At 43.6% G+C, this 15936-nt stretch overlaps 1 protein-coding gene across 7 annotated transcripts in view; it reads right to left on the bottom strand.

Moving 5' to 3' along the window:
- Nxpe3 (neurexophilin and PC-esterase domain family, member 3) overlaps positions 1-15918 on the bottom strand; it is a 51046-nt gene extending 35128 nt beyond the window's left edge. For 2 of the 7 annotated variants that reach the window (NR_197600.1, NM_001433918.1), the window contains 2 exon segments: positions 11141-11406; positions 15800-15913. Coding sequence is in view for 5 of the 7 variants with exons in the window: in NM_001433918.1 (NP_001420847.1) it covers positions 11141-11233 (93 nt within the window). In the remaining 2 variants the exon portion in view is untranslated. 7 annotated transcript variants of the gene reach the window in all.
- Positions 15919-15936: the final 18 nt, after the last annotated feature.

The following is a 15936-nucleotide window of genomic DNA, read 5'->3' as shown; positions in this document are numbered from 1 at the left end:
AACACGACATAACATGAGTGTAGGCACAGTTCTGCCACAGTATGTCAACATACTATGACATCAGTGCCCTATTTGATCATTAAGAAGGACAAGCTCTCCTGGGCTACAGTTAAGTCCTGTCTTTAAAAAAAAGAAGAGGAAGAAGAGGAGAAGCAAGAAGAGAAGAGGGAGGAGGAGAGTCTCTCTACCCTGTGTGGACAGAAAAAAGGTGGCCCACTGCAAGTTAGAAAGGGGGCCCTCATCTGGCCCTGAATTGGCTGATAACTTGAGTATGAACTTCTGGCTCCTAAAACCATGAGAAACAAACACTTGTTGCTTTAGAAAAACGAAACAAAAGAAATCTCATTTCATTTTGCCATCAGAAATAATGCAAGCAAAAAGACGGTAGAATAACCACTTTAAAGTATTTAAAGGAAGAAAAGAATCTGAAAGGCTGCACGTTGCATTATTCCAATCTCGTGACATCCTGGAAAAGGAATATTAGGAAGGCAACAAAGGACCAGTCGTCTAGTGCTCAAGAGAGAGAGGACAGAATAAAATACAAACCACTGAGCATGTTTAGGTCAGTAAAACTCTTTACCATACTCTGAATGATGAACCCACCACTTGCCAGAACCGATAGGGTTATATAACAGAGAGTACAGCCTAGGCTGAAAAGACGGCTCAACAATCAAGGGCATTGGCTGCTATTCCAGAGGACTCAGGTCCAATTCTCAGTACCCGAACTGTGGCCCACCGCCATCTATTACCCCAGTCCCTAGGGATCCATCACCCTCTTCTGGCTTCCAAGAGCACACACAATACAAACATATATACAAGCAAAACTCCCATACAAATAAAATTTAAAAATAAAATGAAATTTGAAAAAAGACATATATAATCTGACAGGAAAAAAATGGACATTGGCTAATAATGTGTGTACACTGCTCATCATTGTTAACAAACACATCACATGAACTCCAGCAGAAGTCCTCTGCTCTACCAGAGGCTGCCAGCCACCAAAACACCAGTCCCCAAACTCCAGAGGAGGATGCCTGGCTGGACCAGAGACCACTCCAGTCACTAGAAATATGGCCACCAACTCAGGTGAAGACCCACTACTCAACCACAGGTCACTCTGGCCAGAAAACCAAACAGGAAATAGAAACCAAAGAACAAAGTACCCATCCAATGAAGAGGAACTCAGAAGTCAGTACCTAGACCTATAATTACTTCAAACCCAGATGGCTAGATGGCAGTATAAGAACAGACTCAACAACATCCAGGCGGTACCACCAGAATCCAGACATTCTACTACAGCAAACCCTGAATATTCCAACACAGCTGAAGCACAAGAAAATGACCTTAAAACCAACTTTACGAAAATAACAGAGGTCCTTAAAGAAGTGAAAAATCCTTTGTAGGCACAATGTTTTGTATGCTGCATAAAGTCTACCCTTGGGTTACTCAAATGCTGATTTCTCTGCCCTCCTACCTTGTTTCAATCCAGGCATGGCATTGCTTATACCAAGAATCTCCTGTCTCGAGTTTGTGTAAATAGTTCTTATCATTTATTCCCTGCCTTGTCAATAAATGCTGGTTAGCCAATGGCTGGGCACAATGGAGGATAAGGTAGGATGTCCACTAGTCAGAGGGGGAGAGAAGTGCAAAGTGCCTGGAGGATGGAGGAATTGGAGCCACGAAAGGGGGGCGGGGGTCTGAAGAGCCAGATCGATAATAATATGCAAGTATCGTGGGATGAGGCTGGGGGGTAGCCAGATTAGCATAAAGGTAAGGACAGATCATTGCATTGCTCAGCTATTGAGATGCAGTTTTAAAGAAATCTCGGTTTCTCTGGGCAGTTATTGGAGACTATCATAAGGTAAAAAGAAAAAAATACAGACACCAGATTAATTCATTGTTCACATTCATATTAGGAATAATTCATTATCAATTCCTTAAAGAAATGGAGGGAAAGACAAATAAAAAAAAATTGGAGGAATTGAATAAATCCCCTAAAGGAAGCCAAGAAAAAAACAAAGATAGGAAGGGAATGAATCAAGCTGCTCAAGACCTGAAAATGGAAACAGAATCGATAAAGAAAAAACAAAATTAAAGGAACTCCAGAAATGGAGGAAATCTAGGTTAGTGAACAGGAACCACCAACACGGTATCACCAACAGAATACCAAAGACAGAAAAGAGAATCTCAGGTGTTGAAGCCACAATGCGATGACATTGGTTAAAGAAAATGTTGAATCTAAAAACTGCCTGACACAAAACATCCAGGAAAGCAGGGCCGCTATGAAAAGACCAAACCTAAGAATAATAGGAACAGAAAAAGGAGAAGAACCCATCTCAAAGGCCAAGAAAATATTTGCAATAAAATCGTAGAAAAAAGTTCCTAATCTAAACAAGGTGATGCCTAAAAGAAAACTACAAGAAGCTTACAGAATACTGAATAAACTGGACCAAAAAAAGAAAATCCCCTCCACTACATAATGTTCGAAACACTAAACATTCAGAACAAAGAAAGAATACTAAAAGCTGAAAGGCCAAGTAACATATATAAGGCAGACCTATGAGACTTCTCAACTTCTCAGAAGCCCTAAGGACCTGGACAGATATCCTGAGGATTCTAAGGGACAACAGATACCAGAACAGGTATCTCCAGCAAAATGCTCAGTCACCATGGATGGAGAAAACAGGATATTCCATGACAAAGTCAAATTTAAACAATGTCTATCTGTAAATCCAGCCCTACAGAAGGTATTAGAAGGAAAACTCCAACCGAAGAAGGTTACACATAAAAACACAGAAAATAGATAATCTCACCCAAGCAAAGCCAAAAGAGAAACACACACACACACACACACACACACACACACACACAGCCTTATATTTAATATATCTTAGCAGTGGTTGGACCACTTCAATTCTACACATGGCTAGCACGCTCTCCCCTCTGATATTCCTGAATTACTAATTACTAAAACCTATATGCTATCGTGGCTGCCCCAGACCCAGGTCTGCAACCCTCCTGGGCCACCGTCTCTGACTCATACATGCTGGCAGTCTATCTGACTCATACATGCTGGCAGTCTATCTATCTGTCTTACACTTCTCAGGCCTTCTCCTTCCATGGCTTGGTCTCTCTCTCTCTCTCTCTCTCTCTCTCTCTCTCTCTCTCTCTCTCTCTCTCTCTCTCTCTCTCTCTCTCTCTCTCTCTCTCTCTCTCTCCTGTGTTCCTTCCCTGGAAATCCTAAAAGTCTCGCCTCTGTCTTCCTGCCCAGTCACTGGCTGCCAGCAACTTTATTTACCAATCAAACCAGCTCGGGGCATGGGCCCTCAGCATCTGATTGTAGACGCACAAATTCCATGTAATTTTGGAGACCGAATCAACATAAGTAACACTAGACCTAATCCAAAATTCAAAAAGGAGACAGGGAAAGACACATCACACTCATCAAAAAAGAAAAAAAGTCTACCAAGATGATGTTTCAGTTCCTAACATATATGCAAGGGCTCCTGTGTTCATAAAGGAAACATTAAAGCTTAAATCGCACATCGACCCTCACACATTGATAGTAGACAACTTCAATGACTCACTCTCACCAAAGGACAGGTCATGCAGACAAAAACGAAACAAAGAAATATTGGAGCTAACAGATGTGAGAAACCGAATGGACCTAACAGATTACCAGCAGAATTATTTCACCCAGATACAAAAGAAAATAATACCTTCTTCTCAGCACCTCAGCAAACATTCTCTAAAATCGATCACATACTAAGTCACAAAGTAAATCTCAGCAGATACAAAAAATTTAAATAACCCCCTGCATCCTATCAGATCACCTCAGATTAAAGCTAGATTTCAACAACAAAAAGCCTCATAGAAACGGGACAACTCCTACTGCGAGATTCCTCGAGACTTCATCCCAGGATCTCTGGTGACTCATCCATCTCTTTTGCCTTCGATGTCTGTCCAATTCTCCACGCCTATTTTCCAGTGCTCTTTCCTTTCTTCAGCTGTCTGTTTTCTACAATGTGTTCAGTGTGTAAGAGCCCACTTTGTGATGTCATTCCCCAGCCCCACCCCATACCCAGGTTACAGGCAAGAAGTATGGTGAACTTTTAATGATTGTTTAAGTAATGGGGATGCTGCCATTCTGCCAGAGAGTCACCCTGACTTTCTCTCATCATCCACTCAGTCTAAACCCCTTCCCTTCTACTCTCCCCTTTATTTCCCAGGATTCCTCATTCTTGGCTTCCATTTTGGTACCTGTCTTTAAGCTGTTCCTCTTCTCTTATATTTTGCCATGTTCTTCTGAAGTTTGATTCTTGACTCCTAACCAGGGACTCCCCAGCACGTTCTACTCGGGTTCTTACGAATTACGAGGGCAGAAGGTTCCACAGGTGTTGGGACTAAAGATTCTCCCCTGTTTCAGGTTCCCAGTAAAAGGAAATAGTCTGAGGACCTATTTGTTTATCCATAAGATTCGCTCTTACCTCCCTCCCACCATGGAAGAGGATTAGAAATTCTCTTTAAGGGTCTAGAGAGATGAATCAGAGATTAAAAGTACTGCCTGATTTTTCAGAGGACCCAGATTTGCTTCCCAGCACTCAAGTGGTGGCTCAAAACTCTGTAACTCCAGTTCCAAGGGAGCACACACCCTCTTCTGGCCCCTATGGGCACTATCCACACACATGGTGCACAAACACACACATGCAGGCAAAACATCCACATAGGCATAAAATAAAAATAAATCTAAAATTATGTGTCTCTGTTTTTTTTTCAAGACTTATTTATTTATATGAGTATACTATAGCTGTCTTCAGACAGATGCCCAGAACAGGGCATCAGATTCCATTACACATGGTTGTGAGCCACCATGTGGTTGCTGGGAATTGAACTCAGGTCCTCTGGAAGAGCAGTCAGTTCTGTTAACCACTGAACCATCTCTCTAATCTGTGTGTCTCCATTTTAATGCTATTTCTGTCAGTGATGTCTAATCCTGGTGGTCACCTTAACTACCGTGAGAATCGATTAAAACCCAGTGAGCTGGGGTTGGGGATTTAGCTCAGTGGTAGAGCGCTTGCCTAGGAAGCGCAAGGCCCTGGGTCCGGAAAAAAAAGAACCAAAAAAAAAAAAAAAAAAGAAGTGGAGAAAGCCCAGTGAGCTGAGCACTCGTGTGAGAGGCATGTTCTTAATTAGATCACTTGAGGTGGGAAGACCCACCCTAAATTTGGACCATTTAATGTCAGGAGACCCATACGAAAAGTGGGTCATACTTTCTGGTAGCAGCCTACATAAAAGAACTTAGAATAAGGAAGCTTTTGACTTTTGCCTGTTTGCTCCTGATCTCCTGCTACTGAGGTGTTCCTTTGCTGGTATTGGAATGTGCTTTAGGGTTCCAATGTAGGCTGAAAGGAGTTGAGACATCCAGTCTCATGAACTGAAAAACTACTGCTTGGGCTCTTGGCCTTTCTGTTGGGAGATAGCCATTGTAAGACTAGACAGACCACAGCCTACAAAACACTCTAATACATCTCCATTTATGTATGCATGCATGTGTGAGTGAGTGTGTGTGTGTGTGTGTGTGTGTGTGTGTGTGTGTGTGTGTGCCACAGTGAGCATGTGGAAGTCAGAGGACAACTTGTGGAAGCCAATTCTCTTCTTCCACAGTGTGGACTGAGGGAACTAAACTCGGGCCATACATAGCATACATGTCCATATTTACACATATAGGGCTTGGGGATTTAGCTCAGTGGTTAGAGCGCTGGCCTAGGAAGTGCAAGGCCCTGGGTTCGGTCCCCAGCTCCGAAAAAAAAAAAACAAAACAAAAAGAAAAACCAATACACATATAATATGTACCCATTCATTCTATCACTTCTGTTCCGCTAGGGAATCCTGACCACTACACTGTCCTTGGAAATAACGATGGCACAGTTCTGCAAAGAAGCAAACTAGAGCGGTGAGGCTGATGCCAAAGAGCCAATGCGGTTCAGAAAGTGTTCAGGGAAAATAAAATACAAAGTAGCATTAAAAAATCTCACTGCTGTCAAATTTTAGTAACAGAAAACGGAAATAAGGGAGGGCAACATAAAAACTCTATTTCTGGGCTGGAAAGATGGCTCAGTGGTTAGGAGCACTGACTGCTCTCCCAGAGGTCCTGAGTTCAATTCCCAGCAACTACTTGGTGGCTCACAACCATCTGTAATGGGATCTGATGCCCTCTTCTATGTGTCTGAGGACAGGGACAGTGTACTATAGATAAAGAGATAGATCTTTAAAAAAAATTTTAAAGGCTATATAGAATATTTTTTCCAAATCTACCAAAAGTGAACACATTTATCACCAAGAAACCTAAGCCACAAGAAATGTCAAAGGCAATCTAAAAGAAACTATTATAAGACTGAAATACAGATCTCTCAATATGAAACGAAGCATAAAAAGGAAGAGGATAAGATGAACAACAAAATGGTGTAACCATAATCTTCTCAAGAAATACATTAACTATAAAGAGTCCAAACATCGAAACTAAAAAGCAGAGGTTAAAGGAGCATGGTGGTCTACACCTGTAATCCCAACATTTGAGAGCCTGCACCACAAAGATTGCCAGGAGCTTGAAGCCATGTTGGCTGTATAGTGAGTGTCATGAAAGTTGGGACTGTATAATGAGATTCTATTCAGGAATGGAAATTATGATCCATGCTACAATGTAGATGAATCTTGAAGACCTTATGGTAACAGAAACAAACCAAACACAAAATATCCTATGAGTCCATTGTGTGTATGCAGCAAAATTCAATAGAGGCAGAAAATTGATAATTACATGACAGAGGCTGAGGGAGAAGAAGGAGTGGATAACTGTTTAACGGATCCAGAACTCCAGTCTGGGAAGACAAAAATGAAGTTCCAGAGACAGACAGTAGAATAGCTCCACAGTGTGATGTGCTTTGCCCCACTGAAGTATGCACTTTGACTGACTGGGGCGGGGTGTATATGGCTCTTGCCTGACAAAGTTGAGAACCTAAATTTGCATCCCCCAACCCCGAAGGAAGCCGCTTGAATAGCAGGTGTCTGTAATCCCAGCAATCCTACAGGGAGATGGGAGGTCAGCACACATGCTGTGGTAAGCAGTATTCACATTCAACACAAACACAGGGGGGAGGAGAGGGGGAGGGGAGGGGAGGGGAGGGAGGAGAGGGAGAGGGGGGGGAGGAGAAGGGCGAAGGGGAGGGAGGAGGGGAGAGGGGAGGGGAGGGGAGGGGAGGGGAGGGGAGGGGAGAGAGAGAGAGAGAGAGAGAGAGAGAGAGAGAGAGAGAGAGAGAGATTTAGAATAAAAAGGTGTTGCGAGCTCCACAATACCTAGTTGTAGAGGCTGTTTGAGGTGGAAGGCACTGTCAATACAGGGCTAACAAGGCCTTTTCTACAGCAACACATGAGAACAGTGTAAGCAAACAAAAGGAATCAATTCCTAGACATTATGCTCTAATCTTCAACAGAATCACTCCGTGCACTTACAAAAAAAAAAAAAAAAAAACTGAAGGACTCTGTGTCCATTTCTTAGAATGTCCATTTCTTAGTAAGAGTAGGTGTCCTGCTACATAACACAAAGCAATTTCCAGCTTTAGTAAGGAAAAAGCCTACGGCTTAGCCTCTAGAAATTCTTGTGCTAATGACCCGAGTAAGCAAAGAAATGCCTTGGCATTGTAAAAAGCACCACATCTTTTCTGTAGAAACTGCTCGTAGATTTGATGGTGTGCGTGTCCAGCAGAGGGAGTTGGAAAGAGGGGGACTCTTAGTGTCTCTCAGGCACTAGAGGAATCAGGAAGGCATGTTCTCTGCCCAGCAGTCATACACAGGTAATTCAAAACAGACTAGCCAACTTCCTCCCCTGCAACTGTCCTTCAGCCTGTGGCCAGGCCACAGGGTCCCCTCCTTCAGGAAGCCAATCCTCCGTACCCTAAAGCAAGCCATAAAGTACCCACTCTCCTTGCTCCCCATGGAAAAAAGAAGTGTTTCTGATGATTTGGCCTCTGTCCTGATACCCCACCAACCAACACCAACCCAGTGTCAGGTCCAAAGGTGGGTTAGAGCAGTTCCCTGTGACCGTGGCCTTAGAAATTCCATGGTATGGAATGCAAAAGCTGGAGTTAATGTGGTCAAACTAGCCAGGCTCTGCCTAGCTAGAGGGAGGAAGTTTCGGTTGTGGCTAAGTGGGTGGGGGGAGGGGAGACCTCCCGCTGCCTTTCTTTTCAGCACATTCACAAGCTATATCTGTCATTATTACTAGTCATGCAAGTATGATTATTATTTATGACTGTAAAGAACATTTTTCTTTTCTTTTTTTGCTTTTTTTTTTTTTTTTTTTTGGTTTTGCTTTTATTAAAAACAGGCTGGATAGTGGTTAAGCACACCTTTAACCCCAGCACTGGGGAGACAGAAGCAGGTGAATCCCTGTAAGTTTGAGGCCAGGCTAGTCTACACAGTGAGTTCCAGGACAGCCTCAGAGAAACCCTGTCTCAGAAAAACAAACAAAAAACAGATGAAAAAAAATTTTTTGCATACAATATATTCTGATTAGTTTCCTGCCCAGGGTCAAGCCGGAGGAACAACAAAGGGTTTTAGAACTCATGGAATGTGGCACAGCCAGGACCAGGTGTGTCTCAGATTAGCACAGCCCAAGGCCCAGGGACTGTCTGACCTGAGGACTTCCCTTTATAGAGTTCTGCTCTGCTTGCTGCTCTCACAGCCCTCTTAATCTAAGAGTTCTAAGGAAACCCTAAGGGGCTTCCAGCCTTCACTGGACAGTGTCCCTGGCACTCACAGTAATAATGTGAGTCTCTTTCAGGCACTGCTGCTGGAGCACATTAATGACTCAATCTCCACCCTAGAGAAGAACTTAGAAATGTAGATCGTTAGCAATGTCCACCACCCTTACAGGAAAAAATAAAATTGCTAGTGAAACTAAGTTGAGATGTTTTTGCTACTGGCTCTGATGTAGAAAATCTTAGGGAACAATTTGAAGTTCAGAAAGGCACACTCTTATTAATTAAGCTTCGGATCTTTTATGGTCAGGGAACAAGAACAATGGCAGCACTGGCTGACGTGACTCTCACTGAGGCCGGGCTGCTGCTGATTGTTTTTTGTTTTTAGGTTTATTTATTTATTTTATGTATATGAGCACACTGTCCCTGTCTTCAGACACACCAGAAGAGGGCATTAAATCCCACTAGAGATGGTTGTGAGCCACTATGTGGTTGCTGGGATTTGAACTCAGGCCCTGAGTAAGGAAAAGCAGTCAGTGCTCTTAACCGATGATTGATTTCTTGTACCCATTTTTGCCCTCAGCTTCCCCATATGATTTACTAAGAATTCTGCTCTGGCTCTTGATCTTCCCCTCTTCCCCTGTGTCCCTTCTCTCCCCATTCCCCTTCCCACTTCCCTCCACGTGCTCATGGTGGCCTCTCCTCCTCTCCTCTTCGACTCTTCCTCTCTCAGTAAACCTTTCCACATGGAAAGAAAGAGTTGCTAAAGAGTAAGTGGATTTAAAGTTCTGAGGATTTAAAGTACACATGACTGACGGTTTTCATATCTAAGCTTAGATTTGTGATCCTTTTAAGACTCTTATAACTTTTAAAGATAAATAATGAAATAACGAATCCTTTCTTTGTAACTTCAAATTGCTGCCTGCCAGTAAGAGAAACTGGCTGAGAAAACTCACACTTTGTTAAGCTATATGAATGTACACAGCTTCCTGGGAACAATTTGTTTTCTTTATCTGTATTCTGTAATGGTTTCCCATGCAAAGGTCCTGGGGAACATACTGTTGTTTTATAGTTGACCAGGAAAAGAAAAATAGAACGTAATTAATTACACTGTAATTCTATACTGCTTGAAAGATTTTGCTGGGGCTATGGAAGCTATGGAAGAAAAAAGAAAATGTGTGTTGGAGATCGCTGCTCTCACCAACTGTGTACAGCTCCATCCATCCAGTGTGGGAATGTGAGCCACTTCAATTTTGTTTCTGATTGGTTTTAAATGTATAAATATGCTCTACACGCCTTGGTTATGTACTATTGGCTTTTAAGTTACTAGATATGGTTAAAAAGGTGTAACATTGGTAACAGAAAGTTGGCTTAAAATTGTAATTTAGATGAAGTCATTCTAGATAACTGTGACATGGGCCTGGTTGCCTTGTCACTCTTTGGCCTTAGCCTTAGATTGTAGGATCAAAAGCCTCTCCCTGGGCTGGAGAGATGGCTCAGCGGTTAAGAGCACCCGACTGCTCTTCCAGAGGTTATGAGTTCAATTCCCAGCAACCACATGGTGGCTCACATCCATCTGTAAAGAGATCCGATGCCCTCTTCTGGTGTATCTGAAGACAGCTACAGTGTGTACTTATATATAATAAATAAATAAATCTTTAAAAAAAAAAAAAAAGCCTCTCCCTGTAATTTACGGCACAAGAAGTTTACATTCATGGAATGTTTTCAGCCGCAACAAGACCCTTCTGGGTCTCCAACAAGGTTTGACCCCTAATGAGCCCTGCCCTTGCAAGGGGAAGCTTTTTGTTCCCAACTGGCAGTCTGGCCAGGTACTTCTCACCTGAGTCAGAATTAGGCTGGCCTTCCTGGTTATTTCCCTAATTTATTCAGGCCACGTAATCTGTCCTTTGTTACCGAAGTCTCAGCCAGGGTTCCCCACTGTGCTTCGCAGATACCTGCTAAGTGCTGTACTTTAGATATATAGTTTGGTCCATAAAGAAACCAGAGGCTCTCTTCCTCTTCTGGCTTGACACGAATAACCTGTGTATGTGTGTTCTTTCATCCCACAGGCTTTCGCCCGATTCTCGGTACCGTGTCGGTGCAGGCGCCGACAAATGTGTGTACGTGTCTGTCTGTCTGTATGTATTTGTATGAGTGAGGTTACTGAAGCCTGCTTTTTTCATCCGCTCAGTGTGTATGTGTGTGTGTGTGTGTGTGTGTGTGTGTGCGTGCGTGTGTGCGTGTGATTTTTCTTTCCTTTTCTTTCTCTCCAGCCCCCAATGAAACAAGTTTTGTTCCCTCAGAGAAAAGTCTGCTGCAAAAAAAAAAAAAAAAAAAAAAAAAGGGCTCTAACTGCTGCCTGCAAATCTCCAGACTCGAGCACTCACCTCCACCTGAGTGACATTGAAGACCAACACCACCACCATTAGCACCACAAACAGATAGCAGAAGACTCGTAGTTTGAAGAAATTGGTCCACATTGTCCGGCTGTGTCTTGCTGACCCATGGCCGACACCACGCTCCTTTCACCTTCAAAGCTCCATGTCTTTGTTGTGAGCTCTAGACCAGCATTCAGTTCAATTCGCTTCTATTCTGCCCGCCATCTGAAGAGCTCTGGAGAGGAGAGACTGCATCGACTCAAGAGGCATGTTTTCTACAATCAACAAAAGAAACGAAATTCTCAGCAACTGCGACAGAAAGAGAAGTCCATTGCCCTTCATCGGCCTTATCCAAGGTCCAGTCACAAAAACAAAGGACAGGGCTTAGGCACAGTAATCTTTTATCTCCTGGGGACATTAATATAGTATCTCCTGGGAACACTAATATCTTATGTCTAGAAAATTACTTCAGTTTCCTTTTCCAACCCCAAGTTTCTATGCAGAGATGGTAATAATTACCTTATGACCATGTAGCTTATAACTTTTAATAGAAAAAAGTTTTCAAACTCAGAAATTGTGAAATCAAAGTAAACATGAAATTTCTAGAGTTTTTTTAATTGACCCTTTGTGAATTTTACACCATGCACCCCAATGATTTTATTTTTATTTCACGTACATTGGTGCTTTGCCATCATGTGAGGGTGTCAGATGACCTAGAACTGGAGTTACAGACAGTTGTGAGCTACCATATGGGTGCTGGGAATTGAACCTGGGTTCTCCGGATGAGCAGCCAGTGGTCTTAATCACTGAGCCATCTCTCCAGACCCAAATTTCTTGAGTTTAACTAAGGAAAATCACCTCACTTTCCTTATAGCTTAAGTTATATAACATTACCATATCTGTTATATGTAGAAAGTATTAGGAGGAAACCTCATGTTTTTAGAAAGAGTTCCATCCAGAACACTGTGCAAACTACTCTGACCCACAGGAAAGCCAGACTACCACAGTCTCCCCAGCAAGACATAAACCAGCCTTTGGTTCACAGTTCCCCAACAGTTGGTCGTGTTCTCCCTCAGCAGAGACAAGACAGAGGAAGACATTCGCCCTGAGGATGTGGGGGTGACGTCAGCTTGAAGAGTTTGTAAGAGATCCTCGCTCTTTTATCACGGACGTTTATCGGCGAAGGACTAGAGTACCATAGCAAAATCAAAAGTTCTCTCCGGTCGCTGGCTTTATGTTGTTCCTGCTGTTGGGTTTAGGGAGTGGGGTATTTCAAATCAGTAATGATTTCAACTATTTCCTCACTCTGATAATATCATTTTTATAACCTTTGTGAGATTGCAGTATTCTTGTCTTCTAGCAGGAAATAAGATAGGTGCACATCTTATTTTTGTAGAAAAGTAGACAGAATAATACACAAGTTCCAAAAGGAAAAAAATGAAAAAACATTTGATTTGATCTCTTTCCTTCTAAAACAATTCACTAGAAAATATAGTAATTTCAGTAGAGAACCTTTTTTTTTTCTTTACTTGTAAACCATGGGAATTCCTGGTTCAGGAATGGATTAGTTTTTTTGTATTAATGTAAGAGCATTTTGTTACTTTCTGTAAAACAAAAATTAAAGCATACACACTGATGATAATGTATACGGCTTTAAACTCCATATATATAGGAACTGGAAGCATGTCAAGCAATTTACTGTTATTAAACTTTTCCGGAAAAGGTCTTTTGTTCTCACTTGTTTTTGAACTCTTTTTTTTTCTTTTCTTTTTTTCGGAGTTGAGGACCAAACCCAGGGCCTTGAGCTTGCTAGGCAAGTGCTCTACCGCCCCTCCGGAAAAGGTCTTAAAGGACAGCAAGAGTTCTCTCATCTCTAGTCATATAGTCATATTCATATTCTCTCTCTCTCTCTCTCTCTCTCTCTCTCTCTCTCTCTCTCTCTCTCTCTCTCTCTCTCCCCCCTGTACATTTCCACCAAAGGAAGTAACTGTTTCTGTCTCCAAGACGGAGACGAGAAGGTGTGCTATGGGGTGAAGCTTCCAGTTAAGGACAACCTCGAATTATATTCCAGCTTGTGTCTGGCTTCTGCCTTTGCTCTCTGCAAATGAAGATTCTTTATACCTTAGTAAGCCAACTCCTCTTTAGTATGTCTGCAACTCAGGTTTGAACACTTTAGCATTGCTGGCTTTGAACCCCTTGTTAATGATTGGAGTCGCTTGAATATGCATGGCACGGGGAGTGGCACGGGTATGTCCCTGTCGGGGTGGGCTCTGAGACCCTCCTCCTAGCCACATGGGAGTCAGCTCTCTCCTGTCTTTGGATCAAGATGTAGAACTGTCAGCTCCTCCTGCACCATGCCTGCCTGGACGCTGCCATGCTCCCCCCTTGATGATAATGGACTGAACCTCTGAACCCGTAAGGCAGTCCCAGTTAAATGTTGTCCTTTATCAGAGTTGCCTTGGTCACGGTGTCTGTTCACAGCAATGAAAGCACTAAAACAATATTTCTGTATACATTTTTATCTTCATTTCTTATATCCTATTGCACTGAAATGCAGACGGGTTGACACCGTCTTCTGAATTATAAGAGGCAGGTAATCCTGAATCATCTACATTAGCAAATATTATTTAAATTTTTAAATTATTTTTATAATTTACGTGCGGTGTGTGTCCATGTATAGCGAGTGCACACACATGCGGATGTCAGAGGATAACTTACCATAGTTAGTTCTTTTCTACCAATGGGGGTCCTGGAAACTGAACTTAGAACACTGATCTTCAAGGCAAGACTCTTTCCCTGCCAGCCACCTCCAACCTCCATCTGTTACCTATTGGATATTTTCAACACCAGTTACTGTTACTGTTCCTTTCATTCCTCGGTTATTTTGATGTTGCCCTGGAAAGTCTGATCAGATTTACTCTCTTTATTGTTTAAAGATGGATCGGGAAAAAAAACTCCATTTTTACAACTCCAGTTTCTGTTGCCTCTAAGCTGTTCCCTCACAAGCTCCAGCTGAAAGGTTCAGCTCTACACAGACACCGAGAGAGGTTCCAGTCTGTGTGCCGGTGCTGATAAGGTTTCTTTAAAGTACCTACTTCTCCAGTAGCCTTTGGCTGGAAATCAGACATACACTATTGTAGACCTGAGTGGGAGATGGAGGGGTATACATGTAGAAACAGATAAGACATTGTTTGGTGTAAGCCAAGGGTTGTTGCTACCTTAAAAAGGCAGACTCCTCATCTATTAGAAATGAATATTCTGTAAAAATGGGCCAGCGAGGTGACACAGCAGGTAAAGGTGCTTTCTGACAAGCCTGACAGACAGACAGACCGAGTATGATCCCCAGGGGTCACAAGGTAGAATCACATTCTGGCTTATGCTTGGCCTTCGCTCTCTGCAAATGAATTTTTTTTTTTTTACTGGATATTTTTTATTTACATTTCAAGTGTCATTCCCTTTCCGGGTTTCCCTGCCATCAGCATGAATTTTCTTCTTACCTTGGTGAGTTAACAACTTACTGCTGGTGCTGCTTTAGTATGTCCACAGTGGTACTAAAATTAATTTTGAATTGTGCCTTGTCATGGTCTCTCGGGACAACTGAATTCTGGAGCACTAGGGACAACCGCTACTCTTCAGTGACCTATCCCTTCAGCTCCTTTCTCAGTAACTGATTACTTGGTCAACCCAGAGGAAATTATGAAAATATCATACATGGAAAGAAGACAGTCAACCCAGTCAAAAGGGGGCAGACCCCCACACTGCTGGGCTAAAGTATGGTGTGCCCTCCCCTGAGAGGAATCAGTCATGAGGAAATCAGTCCTGCTAGCTTCAAAGACACCCTAATATTCCAAATGACAAATAATGCCTACAGGAAGGCAGGGTCCCCAGAGCAGTGTGATTCTTTACCCACTGGAAACAAGGCAATGATCTTTGGTTGATGAAAAGCAAGGGGGAAAATAGAATTTCATATACGTTTCTGCAAAATCCTACCTCACAACCTCTCTTAGCACCACTGCCCTTCTGAACTTGAGTCAGGCAGAGATAGAACACAAGCCAAGAGCTCAACATCACACAGAGTACTGTCATACACTCATTTCTCCCTGCATGACTACTTTGATGTCTCCAAAACTGCAGCTCTGTAAGGCCTGGATAGTCCAAAGTAAGACGAGACAACAAGGAGCGCCCCAGGAGCGATGAGACTGGCGATAGGGACTAAGAGCAGTATCGCCAAGCTCCAGGCACTGGGTGTAGAAGTACGGGGGGGGGGGGGGGTACAGGGGACTGGCTGCGCTCTCGGGTGCAGGTCACCTGAGGTGCCCGCTACCAGGCGCAGTGTCGCTGCAGCAAGTGGAGAAACTGAGGATGGAGATGCCCAGCCTCGCCCCGCATCCTCTCTGCAGCAGCTCGGATCCTCCGGACCTTGGCAGCCGCAGCCCAGGGCTGAAGCTCTGCCTTCTATCTTCGGTTGGGGCCTCAGTTCCCGGGCTCTGGCATGCAGTTGGGACTCCCGGGGCTGTAGTCCCTACACCGGGCCGGGGACGTTAGGGACGCAGGGTCTGCGCGGCACACACAGGGCTCTGCAGCTGCCAGGCGCTCGAGGCACGCCGCACCCGGCGTTCCCGGGACAGGCTCCGCCCCGCCCCGCGCACAGTCGCACCTCGCACTCACCAGGTCTCCGGTCTCGCTAACCGCTCGCCCTCCTATGGGATGTGGACGCTCGGATCGCTGGCCTCCGCGCCAGGCCGTTCTTTCCCTGCTTCCTGACCGCGCTACGGCGCCTCACCCCCGACCCCCGGCTACGATTG

The sequence above is a fragment of the Rattus norvegicus genome, chromosome 11 (assembly GCF_021556685.1).
Source record: "Rattus norvegicus strain SHRSP/BbbUtx chromosome 11, alternate assembly SHRSP_T2T, whole genome shotgun sequence".
Lineage (NCBI taxonomy): Eukaryota > Metazoa > Chordata > Mammalia > Rodentia > Muridae > Rattus > Rattus norvegicus.
This window is presented reverse-complemented; position numbering and strand designations above follow the sequence as displayed.